This window comes from Muscardinus avellanarius, assembly GCF_963383645.1.
Source record: "Muscardinus avellanarius genome assembly, chromosome: 15".
Taxonomy (NCBI): Eukaryota; Metazoa; Chordata; class Mammalia; order Rodentia; family Gliridae; genus Muscardinus; species Muscardinus avellanarius.
Window position 1 is genome coordinate 86,016,296 of NC_137801.1, and position 13,711 is coordinate 86,030,006.

Consider the following 13,711-nt stretch of genomic DNA (forward strand, 5'->3'; position numbering starts at 1 on the left):
GTGATTTCTTGGATATGATTTCAATGGCACAGGCAACAGAAGAGTATATAAACTCCCTAAAAAAAAAAAATATTGTATATCTAAAGACAATGTAAACAGAGTTAAAAGTTACTGATAGAATGGGATAAAATGTTTCCAAATGTTATATCTGAAGGTATATTAATATTCCAACTAGAAATCCTAAAAATTAACAACAATAAAAGCAAACAATACAATTTAGAGATAAGTAAAAGACGAACATAAATAATGAATCTCCACAGATAACCAATCTTAGTTGTCTGTTGGATGGAAAATCTTGTTTCTCTGGTTCTGGTGTGTGTTACCTATTTCTTTTTTGTAGTTAATCTTTGAGTATTTTCTCTAGCGCTGGTTTTGAAGACATAAATTCCTTCAGTTTCTGTTTGTCATGAAAGCTTCTTATTTCCCCATCTAATTTGATAGAAAGTTTTGCTGGGTAGGAAATTTTTGGCTGGAAGTTGCTTTCTTTCAGAGTTTGGAATGTGTTACTCCAAGCCCTTCTGGCTCTCATGACTTGGTTTGGGAAGTCTGGAGTGATTCTAATTGGTTTGCCTCTGAATGTCACGTGGCCCTTTGTTTTTGTTGCCTTTAAGATTCTCTGCTTGGCTTCCACATTGGTCATTTTGACAATTATGTGGCGTGGGGATCCTCTTCTCCGATCCTGTCTAAAGGGAGTTCTATAAGTTTCCTGGACCTGTGTATCGACCTCTTGCTCTATGTTTGGAAATTTTTCTGCTATTACTTCCTTGAAGAGATTGTTGATCCCTTTGGTTTCACCTTCTTTTCCCTCCTCTATTCCAATTATTCTTAGGTTAGCTCTCTTAAAATAGACCCATATTTCTTCAATGTCAGATTCCTGCTGTCGGATATTTTTTTCTAGATTAGAAACTATGTTCATTTTTGGATTGATCATCTTCTAAGAGCGAGATTCTATTCTCCATGTGCTCTAATCGGTTGTTTGTACTTTGAATTGAGGCCTTTACTTCATTAATTGCATCCTTTATCTCTTTTTGGCTCTCTCTGAATTCTTTTAGAAACACCTCTATTATTTCTACAGTTATTTTCCTGATTTGATCTTCTAGAAATCTCTGATTTTCAGTTTTATCGGGTTCTGATGTTGTGGGGTTGTGGGCATTCATTGCTCCGTTGTTATTCCTCTTTCCCATGATTTTGGAAGTTTGTGCCTTCTCTGGGTTCTTCCCTTGGGTCACTACGACTTCACTTAAGGTGCTCTGGATCTCGAGTCTGTGGAATCTCGGTCCCCACTACTCCTTTACTGGGTTGTATCGCAGAGTCTCAGACCCAGGGAGTCAATAGAGGCTGCTTTAGACTACGGGGGGGTGCCAGGTTGGGCGTTCTCCTATGGTGTGATATCTCTGCCACCGCCACTCCCCCACTGGATCAAGTCCCTGGGAGTGCTGTACTGGGATTTCTCCTCTGGGGCCCGCAATTTGACTCACTGTTGTTGAGTACGCAGATGGAGCCGTTGTGGACTCGGTGAATTCGCTGCTGCTGCCACCGGTGGCAAAATGGCATCGCTGCCACGCCCTCAGCCATGAGGCTGGCGTATTTCTTCTCTGGTTTTGAGCTCCACTCTGAGTCCCTCGGCTCGCTGTCCGCCGCTCCTCTCTGGAGCCTGGTGGGCTGTTGAGTGCGTTGGCCTGGTGCCGTCTGGTTAACTCGCCGCTGCCGCCGGCATTAAGGCACTGCTGCCATGTCCCCGGGCGTGAGGCTGGCATATCTCCTCTGTGGCTCTGAGCTCCGTTCTGAGTTCCCCTCCTCTCTGGAGCCTGGTGATTTTTTTGTTTCTCTGGTGATGGTGTTTTCTGGCTATGAAAGGTGCTGATTTTGTTGTAATGGAGATTGGTTGTTAGCGGGGCTCTTAAGTCCTGCTTTTCTCGGTTGCTATCTTCCCGGAAGTCTCCTAAAATTTTTATTTATTTAGTTTTTTTTGTGTGTGTGGTGCTGGGGATGGAACCCAGGGGCATTCTACCTCTGATCTACAAGCCCAGACAAATTTTTGTTCTTAATTTTGAAACAGAGTCTGATTTGCAAAGGACCTAAGTAGCTGAGGCTGGCCATGAACCATGATCCTCCTGTCTCAGCCTTGCAAATGCTGGGATTATAAGCGTACACCACCATACCAGCTTATTTATTTATTGTGGTACTAGGAATTGAACCCAAAGGTGCTCTACCTCTGAGCTATACCCTCAGCCCTATTTCATTTTCATTTGGAAACAGGGTCTTGCTAGGTTGATGGAAATCTGCTTGCTGAGGCTGTCCTCAAAGCTGCAAACTTTCTGTCTCAGCCTCTCAAGCACTGGAATTACAGGCTTCCATTACCATGCCCAGCTGATAGGACAATTTCTGGAATAGACATTTATATCTCCTCTGATTACAAGTTATCAACATTTTCTCTTAGTCTTCAGAGTCTTCGTTTGGGTTGTTTTATGGGTTCAGAGTTTTAACACTTCAGCAGTGCACACTTTCTGCACTTTATCCTTTTTCACTATAAATCCCTTTCTCTTTTGATGTTTTTAACTTTCAATTACAGTCACATCCTATATAACAGCAGTCTATGGTTGGTCACTTATGCATTGGTGGTCCCATAAAATTTAATCGGTTAGTGACATCTTATTTAGCCTCTATCAGTACACTCTATGATGTTAGCAGAATGAATGAAGTCACCTTATACATTACTCAGGACATATTAGTGGCCCATGATTATATGTTAATATTGACATTTGGCTACCTTTTGTTTAAAACCTCTAGCCTAATATTTTCAAGCTTCTTATATTGTAGTTTCTTGTGGTCAATTTATAGCTGGATTATGATTTTAATACAAACTGTCCTTTAAAATCTATGAGTAAAATTAACCCATTTATATTTATTGTAAATACTGTTTGAATTTATTCTTCTCATTTTTATTTTAGCACATTTATTTCTAGTTTCTCTTGCTTTTCTTGTCCCCATTTCTGCCTTTCGTTGGACTGGATTGGCTTTGTTACCACCCCCACCCATAGTCTGCAAATTATAATTCCAATGTAATTCTTCAGGGTTCTTGTTAGCTTTCAAAAAAATTAAGGTCACGTATTCAGAACACGTGTATTCAAAATGAACGATGGTGTGAATTGCATCTTCTAATCTCTCAAAACTGCTTGGCAGTTCTGATTTCTCATTTCGAAATGATAAATTTGAGAGCATGGATTCTCCAACCATTATTTTAAGGATTAAATGTGATGTCATGTCAAGCCCCGCCTTTACAAAGAAATCTTCAATCCCTTCCACTTCTTCGTTCAATCAAGAAATTCGTGGTCCAACTCGGAGGCACAGAATCACCCTGAATCCCCTCTGTCCTTCAAAGTCACCTTCTCTTAGATTATTTCTTGCATCATCATCATGGCCTTCATCTACTCTTTCAATTCCTTTGTAAACCTCAGAACATCTTCTTATCCCTCTTTAGGTTAAAAGAAAATCACATTCCATATAGCATTGAAGGGCTTCTTTTGCTCCACATTGAAGGAACGTCATTTCCCCGGGACTCCAGGCTTTCTTCATTTACCCTCCAAAATGGCGGACTTAGACTTCACGATGAGCACCACGTGCGCCTGCGCCTCCCGCGGTCATTTCCCCCAGCAGCCCGCGCGCCAGCATCCGCTGGCGAGGCGCCTGCGCACGAGGCCCGCGCAGCTCGCTCCTCCCCCGGCTGAGTACGCCTGAAACCGCACGTCCCCTGCCCGCCCTCCCCCGCCCGTCGGCCCGCCCTCGCCCTTCCTGGGAGATTCTTCCGCCAAGGGAAAGGCCCGTGTTTGGTCGACAGCCTACGCACTTGAAGAACAATCCAATAGGCGCCGGAAGCCCCGGGTCTCCCCATTCCATCTCATCTGGGCGCCAGCGCAGTCTCCTCGGGGCCCCAGAGTTGACAACCGATCTCGCGGGACTTTTTGCCAACCGTGAGGCCACGAACGGAAAGAATGGGGCCGTGGCGGAGGGATCTCGCTGGTCGCGCGCACTTCAGCGATGGGGGTCGCCCGGGAGGCGGGAGGGGGAGGGGACGGGGCGGAGCCGCCGAGGGATTGTTGTCTTCCCTCGCCCCGCCCCCGCCGGCCGGGCCAATCGCGCCGGGCCTGGCGCCCCGGAGCCCCGCCCAGCCCCGGCGGCGGGGCCAATGGGCGGCGGCAGCGGCTCCGGGGGCGGGCCCGGCCGGCCGTGCGTGTCTTGTGAGAGCTCTTGAACCAAGTCAGAGCTGGAGTCGCTGGGCGGCTGGGGCGGCCGCGGGTGACTCAGGCGGCGGGAGGCGGGGTGAGCGCGCGGGGCCTCGGCCGCGGGCGGCGGCGGCGGGGCCGGGCGGGCCGGGCCGGGCGGGCCTTGGCGGCCGCGAGCCCGGGGGCGCGGGCGGGGCCGGGAAGCGGAACTCGGCGGGGGTCGCGGGCCCCGCCGCCGCCGCATCGCCTTCCGTGTTCGCAGGGCGGAGCCTTCCTGCCGGCGTGGAAACATGGTGCTCACGCTCGGGGAGAGTTGGCCGGTGCTGGTGGGCCGGCGCTTCCTCAGCCTGAGCGCGGCCGACGGCGGCGGCGACAGCTGGGACGTGCGGCGCGTGGCCGAGTGGCCCTGGCTCTCCGGCACCGTGCGCGCCGTCTCGCACACCGACGTCTCCAAGAAGGACCTGAAGGTGAGCCGGCCGCCGAAGTTGGCTCCGGGTCCGGTGCGGGCGCCGGGCGGCCTCGGGCCGGCGTTCGGTAACAGGCTTGGGCTGTGGAGACACGCTTCGTTCACGCCGCCGCCGAGCCGCCCAGGGAGGAGGAGTGCTGCTGTTAGGGTTGGGGTGGGCAAGTGCGGAATCGTGAAAGCCGAGCTAGAGCTTGGAAAGCATTCCGATGGATGGGTTTTTTTTGGGGTGGGGGGTGTTATTCCTTTTGATTTCCTCACTCAAAGAAAAAACAAACTTTACGACTTGTTAAAAATAAAGTGAGTGTAGAGGGAGGGGCTTAGCTCTGTTTGGCGTCTTAGGGTGGGTGTTTGGCCGTATATGGTGGGTCAGGGCAGCCCTGGGTTCCTGGTCGTCTCCGGTGAGTTTGTGGGTGGGTGTAGCATATGACCATATATGGCGGGAGGGGCGGAGCTGGCCCATATATGGTGTGGTGGAGGTTTCGAAATACTGCACTTGAGCGTCTAGGGGGAGGGAGAGAAATGGGAACAAGTGCAGCCAGTGGTTTTTTTTTTTTTTTTTTTTAAAGCTGAATGACACCCAGAACCTTTTTCAGCTGGATCTTTTGCAAGAGGGACGAATTCTAACTGTACTTCCTAATGGAAGTATTGGTGTGAAAGGATTGTCTGGGAGCAACCAGTGAGGAAGCCATTGTACCAACAAAGGCTTCTTTGTGCAAAAACAGCTGAAAAAGGCTCGCTCGCAAAGACTCCAAAGTGGTGATAACCCGAAGGAAGCCGCTCAGAACAGAAGGTATTTCCACACTGAGTAACGCTGGTGTTTCAGGATCTGCCCTTGGTCCTCACCTTTGCTTTTTCTTGAAAACTCTGCTCGAGAGAGGGGAAGCAAGTTGTAGCGTTGGCAGCTGGCTGTTTTTGTTTCTGAAGCATAGCCCTTGATTTGGACAAGGGGCAGTATATGCCACACACTTGGGAGTCTGTAGAGGATTGTGAGAAAGGGAAACTTAGTTACATGTTTTCAAAGCTTCCACCCTGTAGCTCCTCTTGGTGTGAAGAGTGAACACAGGGGCACTTAACCATGTGCCAAGCATCGGGCTGACCCCTAAGAGCCATGATCTTTCTCCTATCTTTGCTGTGAAGCAGTACTCCGGGGTCTGGTCCCGATGGTGCCCCTATTTTACAGGTGAAAATATCATGCCTAGGGAAGATCACGTGTGGCCCGGGGTTACCTGGGGCCTGGCATAGCATGTTTTCTAACGCAGCAAGTTTCACTCCAGAGGGTGTTCCCTTAACTATCACAGCAGTGTGAGCTTTGGTCTTTATGTTTAGACACAGTATGCTGTACAGGCATGGCCAAGCTATTTGCTTTAGGCTAATAACCTTTCTACATAAAATGAGCTTTGTGTACCAGATTTCAATCACGGTTGTTGTGGTTTATTTCACCTGCCAAGTAAAATTTTCTGTAGTACGCTTGTCTTATCTGATTTGAGTGAAATCAATACTTTGCAGTCTTGGGTTCTTTGGCAGATGACAGGAGACCCAGTGTTCCCTTCCTCGCCCTCCACGGTAGTGACGAGGACCTGCTGGAGGCAGGCCGCCGGGAGGGCCTTCACTTGTCTTCTTTTTCACCTCCATGTTCTTGCCACCCGCACCCTTTGAGGAGGAGGTAGTGTCTTCATTTTCAAAATGAGAAAGTAGTTGAGGAGAAGGCCTCTTGCACTCTTGAGTTAGCTACTAAGTGATGAAGGACTTGAATCCAGGTCTGGCTGTGGTCTTCACTGCACATCGCGCTGTGGTGCCTACGCTGGAGACAGTGGGATTTCGATTCAAGAACAGTTTTGATTATGTTGGGTTTTTGTGTTATCTTCAGACTTCACAAATCAGCACCTTTCGTAAGGCGCAGATCTGACAATTTTTATGTTTTGAGGGTGGGTGGGTGGGGTTGGGGGCAATGGGGATCTAAACTCAGGGTGTTGCACCCCTAAGCTACACCCACTATTCCTTTTTTCTTTTGAAACTCAGTCTCACTAAATTGCTGAGAGCCTCGCCAAGTTGCTGAAGTTGGGTTTGAACCTTTGAGCCTCCTTTCTCAGCCTCCCAAGTCCTGGGATTGCAGGTGTGCATCTCTGCAGCCCACTTATTTCTTTATTCTAATGATATTTGTATCACTGCATTTCCTAGTAATGATGAAGTTATTGGCTTAAGTTCTGGTTTAAGTTTCGGGACAGTGTTGTAGTTGATAAAAGTGGGTTTTAAAACACTAGAACTAGCAGCGTTGCACACCTGTGATCCCAGGATTTGAGAAGCTGAGGAAGGGTCCAGGTTGGAGAACAGCTTGCTCACTTAATGAGTTACTGTTTCACACAAAACAATAAAATAGGGCTGAGGATGTAGCACAAAGCTAAAGGCTCTTGGTTTAAAGCCCCAGTACCATACAACACAATAAAACAAAAGACTAGCTGGGTGTCCTGCCGCATGCCTGTAATCTAAGTAGGTAGGTTGAGACAGGAGGATCACAAGTTTGAGGCCAGTCTCAGCCACTTACTGAGACTCCTAAGCAGTTTAGTGAGACCGTGTTTCAAAATAAAAATTTTAAATGAGGATTGGAGGGCTCTCCCTTAGACATACATCATCTCTGGGTTCAGTCCCCAGTAATAGCAACAAAAAACAAAACACTAGAGCCAAATTGTGCATGGAGAGATGCAGGCAGGAACCATGTAACTAAGGCCACACCTATATTTGGGCCTAAGGGACATTAAGTTTTTTGGGGGTGGGGTGGGGAGCTGGGATGACTACAAATAAATCAAATTCAAGTAATGTGCAGCTGTTCTTCCCGGGTATCGGTGCAATACAAGTCTGTCAAGACTGACTTGTTTAGTTAGATGTGAATTATATTAAAGGCCAAGGCTTGTGTTTAAAAAAAAAATTAGAGACTTTGTATCCAAGTCACTTATTTGAACAAAAAGACAACATACTGCAGAGTAGTTGGTGTCAGAGAAGTGAAGCTGTAGACATAGCCAGTAGTAGTGATGATTAAATGGCTCTTGTATGGCAAGGAGCTCTTGTCCTGTAAGGAGCTGATTTGGTGAGATACATTTTTAGTGTTTGAGGTTTGAGGAAGTTACATACTTGCCCAAGTTTGATTCCAGGCCTTAAACACCAGGCTTTAATATGTAGGTCAAATGAGTCTAGAACACTTGACTTTGCTCCCCTCTGTAACCCTAACAACTAAAACATTGCTTGGCATGTAATACAGGCTCAAGTATTTGAGTAAATGAAGGGATCGTACAATTCTTTGTTTTACTGTGTGGCAACACTTCAGAAGTAACGTACTGGTAGGGCAATGGCGTTTGCCACTTCTAGAGTAACAGCATCTTGGAGCTGAGTGTGGTGGCCTGAGATCTCTTACTAGGGAGGCTGAGAGGAGGATCGCAGGTTGGAGGCCAGCCTCAGCAAGTAGTGAGACTCTTGTCAACCTAGTGAGATCCTGTTTCAAAAAAAAAGGCCGGGCGTGGGGGCGCACGCCCTGCCCTCCTCATCTTTTATTGTTCTCTTTGTACTTGTGTGAAGTAACTGGCTTCCTGTCTTTTTTATTTTCATTATTTTTTTGTGGTATTGGATGTTGAAGTCAGGGGCACTCTGCCTCTGAACTACACCCCCAGCCCTCTTTATTTTTGTTTGGAAATAGGGCAGGTACAGGGATTACAGGTGTGCACCATGGTGGCCAGCACTTCCTGGCTTCTTTCACAAAATCTGCATGTTGGGAATGCCATCCTCGCGGCGCGCCTCTGTGAGTCTTGTTCCCTTTGAGTCTCTCCCTCAGCCCTCTGCCGCTTCATGGTCCTTTGGGGTCTCAGGCCGGCAAGCGTCTTTGTCACCTGTCTGTGACAGTTCCTGTGTCGGCAGCAACTGAGTGTCTTCGCCAGGGCTCAGCTTGTCACCCTTGCGCACAGTTGGAGTGTGAATGGAGGTGGAGGCTGCTCTCAGTCCTGTTATGTGGATGGGAAACTCCTAACGGCATCATAAAAACTGCTGGCTGCCGGGCGTGGTGGGCACGCTTGGAATCCCCGCGCTCGGGAGGCTGAGACAGGAGGATCGCGCAGGTTCAAAGCCAGCCTCAGCTACTTAGTGAGGCTCTCAGCAACTTAGACCCTGTTTCCAAATAAAGCATAAAATAGGTCTGGGAGTTCAGCCCGGAGGTAGAAAGCCTCTGGGTTCCACCCCTAGTACCACACACACACACAAAATACCCCAAATAAAACCCCCAAAAAAACCTGTTAGCTGGCCATTGTGGCTCATTCTTGTAATCTTAGTACTTGGGAGGCTGAGACAGGAGGATCACAGGTTTGAGGATAGCCTCAGCCAGTAGTGAGAATCTCATCAACCCAATGAAATTCAGTTTCAAAATAATAAAATAAAGCTGGGCGTGGTGGCGCACGCTTGTAATCCCAGCATTCGGGAGGCTGAGACAGGAGGATCGCGGTTCGCGGACAGCCTCAGCTGCTTAGTGAGGCCCTCTACAACTCGGTGAGACCCGGTTTCAAAATAAAGAATAAAAAGTAGGGCAGGGGGTGTAGCTTGGAGGTCAAATGCCCCTGGGTTCCATCCCCAGACCTGCAAAAACAAACAAACAAAAACCAAAATAATAAAATAGCAAGCAGGCATGGTGGTGCACCCTTGTAATCCCAGCATTCATTCCCGGAGGCTGAGACCAGCTGAGACTGGAGGATGGCGGTTCATGGCCACCCTCAGCTACTTAGTGAGGCCCTCCACAACTTAGTGAGACCCTGTTTCAAAATAAAAAAAATAGGGCTGGGGGTGTAGCTCAGAGGTCGAATGCCCCTTTGTTCCATCCCCAGACCCCCCCCCCCCCAATAATAAAATAGTTAAGAGAGAGACAGAAGGGTTGCCGATTTTGGCTAGCCTCAGCTACTTAGGGAGGCTCTCTGTAACTTAGTGAGACCTTGTTTCAAAAATAAAAAAAATAGGGCTGGGGGTGCGGTTCAGAGGTAGAATGCCCTTGGGTTCAGCCTCCAGTACCATACACACACAAACACAGATGGAAGCATAATGAATTTCTTAATTTGTGTAATAGTGAAATTAGTGATATTCTGCATTGTAGAGCAGACATGGAGTCAACATATAAGTAAAACATTTTAAATTAATAACTGTGCTATTACATGTTTTCTACTTGGAAACATTTTCTCTTGAGACAAGCCAGGCTGGCGCATGCTTGTAATCCCAATACTCGGGAGAATGAGATAGGAGGATCACAGGTTCCAGGATGGCCTCCGCAAGTAGCCCCGCTCTCATCCATCTAGTGAGATCCTGCTTCAAATAGAAATAAAATTGGGCTAGGGTGGAACTCAGAGGTAGAATGGCCCTGGATTCAATCCCGAGTGTCATAAGTAAGTAAATAGAAGCCGGGCGTGGTGGCGCACGCTTGTAATCCCAGCATTTGGGAGGTTGAGACCAGAGGATCGCAGTTCGAGGACAGCCTCAGCTTCTTAGTGAGGCCCTTCGCAACTCAGTGAGACCTGTTTCAAAATAAAGAATTAAAAAAAAAAAATTGGGCAGGGCATGTAGCTGGAAGGTCAAATGCCTCTGGGTTCCATCCCCAGACCCGCAAAAAAAAAAGTAAATAAATAATATACTCAGTAATATAGGTTTTTATACTAACATTGGGAGGTTTTGAGATTATAACACTGATTCATGTATCATAAAGATTTTTTGTAGGGAAAAATTAGCTTCAAATATTTAATTTGAAATATCTAGCATCTGGTCAAGAATATATATATGTGTGTGTGTGTGTGTGTGTGTGTGTGTGTGTGTGTAGTACTGGGGTTCTTGGAAACCCTTCTACCTCTGGGCTATACTCCCAGACATACATACATACATATATATATACACACACACACACACACACATATATATATATACACACACACACATACATACATACACACATACATACATACATACATATATATATATACACACACACACACATATATATATATATACACACACACATACATACATACACACATACATACATACATATACATACATTTTTGGGGGGTTGGAATCAGGGTCTCTTAAGCCAGTAAGGCTGGTTTTGAACCTGGGAACCTGTACGATCCTGTCTCCACCTCCCAAGCCAGGGATTACAAGCGTGCGCCACCACGTCTGGCTGGTCAAGATATTTGATAGACCAATTAAATAGACATTTTCCAAATGCCTTACTGAAAAAATAGCAGATTTGGAAATCGGAGGTCAGGAATCCCAGTGAATCGGCCCATTGGCCTTGAGTGTCAGTCAGCGCAGTGGACACTGGGTACCTCTGTCAGTCACTTTAGTCCCCTGAATTAAATGCCTTTTTATAGAAGTATTTGCAGAAGAGGCTTTTTTGGGGGGTCTTTAACTATTGAACCTCAGACCTCAAGGCAAATAAAGGACGTTTTGATTTGTTTGTTGTGCTGGGAATTAAACCCATAGCCTCACCCGTGCCAGGCAAATGGTCTACCATAGACCTATACCATCAGCTCCAGAAAGACATGACAAGTTTTTTTTTGTGTATGGGATCTGGGGATTGAATCCAGGGATTTTATTGGGGGGTTGAGGGGACATTCTACCTCTGAGCTACACCCCCCAGCCCTATTTATTTATTTATTTATTTATGGTACTGAGGGTGAAACCCAGGGGATTTTCTACCTCCGGGCTATACTCCCAGACCAATTTTTAGACTTTATTTGGAAATAGGGTCTCATCAAGTTGCTGAGAGCCTCACTAAGTACCTGAGGCTGGGTTCGAACCTGTGCGATCCTCCTGTCTTAGCCTCCCAAGCGCGGGGATTACAAGCGTGTGCCTCCACACCCCACACCCACCCGCTTCTACTTTATTTATTTTGAATCAGTCTTGCTAACTTGCTGAGGCTCTCTTCAAACCTGTGATCTTCCTGTTTTGGCCTCCCAAGTACTGGATTACAGGCGTGTGCCGTCACACCTGGTGATGTCATTTTGGTTGGTTTGGTTTTGTGGTGCTGGGGTTTGCACCCAGGGCTTTGCACATGTTGGGCAAACCACCACTGAGCTACATCCCTCGCTCCAGCATCCCCCCCCTTTTTTTTGGCGGTACTGGGGATGGAACCCAGGGGCATTCTACCTCCGACTGACACCCTGGGCCCTGTTTTTTATTTTGAAATCGGCTCTCTGAGTTGCAAAGGGCCTCACTAAGTAGTAGCTGAAAGCTGTCTGCGAACCGTGATCTTTCCTGTCTCAGCCTCCCGAATGCTGGGATTACAAGCATGCACCACCACACACCCAGCCCTCCACCTCCTTTTTAGTTTTTTGTTTTTACAGGGGGACCCACTAGGTTCTGAGAGTCTTGGTACATTGCTGCGGCTGTCCTCAAAACTGTGATCCTCCTGTCACAGCCTCCCAAGTACTGGGATTACAGGTGTATACCCATTAGGTGACTGCCTTTTCTTTTTATGCTGAACAGATATTATCTAATGTGTTGGAGTCCTTCTCTCCTCTTCACCTAACTTAAAAGATGTAATTGACTAAATTACTATTGTGCCTTTCTTTTGTGTGTGTGTAGGGGGTGTGCGAGTGTTTTTACCTCTGAGCTACATCGACAGCCCTTTTTACTTTTTATCTTGAAACAGGGTCTCTAAATTGCTGGGGCTGGATTTGAACCTGCAATCCTCCTGTCTCAGCCTCCCAAGTATAGGATTGCAGGTGTGTGCCACCATGCCCAGCTGCCGCATTTCTGATAAGTGGAAAAACTGGCATTGAAAGCCGAGTTGGTTTTGAGGTTGATGGAAATGTGAGGCAGAAGGACTAGTCAGTCTAGGGAGAGATCACCTTTCTGGGTTCTGTGGAAGGGCGATAGGCAGTCTGCACACCTTGGTAGGAGTATATGAAGCCAGGAAGAGAGCCCCTGCCTGCTTGCATTTATTCTGATTTTGGAAGTGTCAGGTGACTGCGGAGTGAAAGCCCGCCTTGCCTTACCCAGGTCTGTGAAGCACCTGGGGCCGGGCTGCCTGGTTGTTGTTGGGGTGGGGAACATGGGTCTCGAGGACCTTTCAAAGATATCTGTAAGCCGGGCCTGGTGGCGCACAGGTAGGAGAGAGCTGATTCAAGGCCAGCCTCGGCGAACTAGTGAGACCCTGTTTCAAAACAAAAAGTACAAGGGCTGGGATGTAGCTCAGAGGCCTCTGGGTTCCGTCCCAGTGGTACACACACAACACACACACAGTCTGTAGTCTGAAAAGGTTTGGGATTGGAGTTAGCACAAACCTGTTTTAAATTTACTGCCTTTTTAGTGGATAAGAGAAACAAGTTAGGAACTCGATTCTAACAAGTACTTGAGTGGTGATTAGGGCCCGTTTGCCAGTGTTATACAGTGGTAAGCGAAACTCTGTGTTAATCATCTAGCCACAGTAAATTATACCAAATGTGGATAAGCACAGAGCACTGAGTCCAATTAGCAAGGAAGGGGACCTCTCTTGGGAAGGGCATGTCTAGGAAGGGATTCTTGACTGTGGTTCTGAGAGATGAATGGAAATGAAACCAGTTACGATATGACTGATGTCTAAAGTCAGGAGTAGATCTGGTAGATGGCAGATTTAGTAACTGATCCTTGGTATTCTTCAGAGGCCTCTTTAGTAAGAAGAAAAATTATATTTATTTATTTATTTATTTTGCGGTACTGGAGATTGAACCCAGGGGCATTCTACCTCTGAGCTATACCCCAAGCCCAATTTTTTACTAGCGTCTCACTAAGTAGCTGAAGCTGGCCACGAACCGTGATCCTCCTGTCTCTGGCTTCCAAGAACTAGGATTACAAGTTCTTCTGATAGCAGAGTAATTTAAAGCAGGTTGTAGTGATGGGTCATCTTAAGCCTACCTGCTGTTTTCAGAGAATTTCAGTGCAAAGGGATAAGGATTTCTTTTGAGTTTCAAATTCTTGTCTTCTAAATCCTAAAACCCACGTGCCTAATTCAGACAGACAGAGCTTC

General features: G+C 47.1%; 1 protein-coding gene across 1 annotated transcript in view; it reads left to right on the plus strand.

The window, feature by feature from the left end:
• Positions 1-4,513: 4,513 nt before the first annotated feature.
• KDM3A (lysine demethylase 3A) overlaps positions 4,514-13,711 on the plus strand; it is a gene marked incomplete at both ends in the record, with an annotated part of 56,170 nt that continues 46,972 nt past the window's right edge. The window contains one exon of the mRNA XM_080711431.1: positions 4,514-4,690. Within this exon, the coding sequence (XP_080567557.1) occupies positions 4,514-4,690 (177 nt within the window). The remainder of the gene's footprint in view (positions 4,691-13,711) is intronic.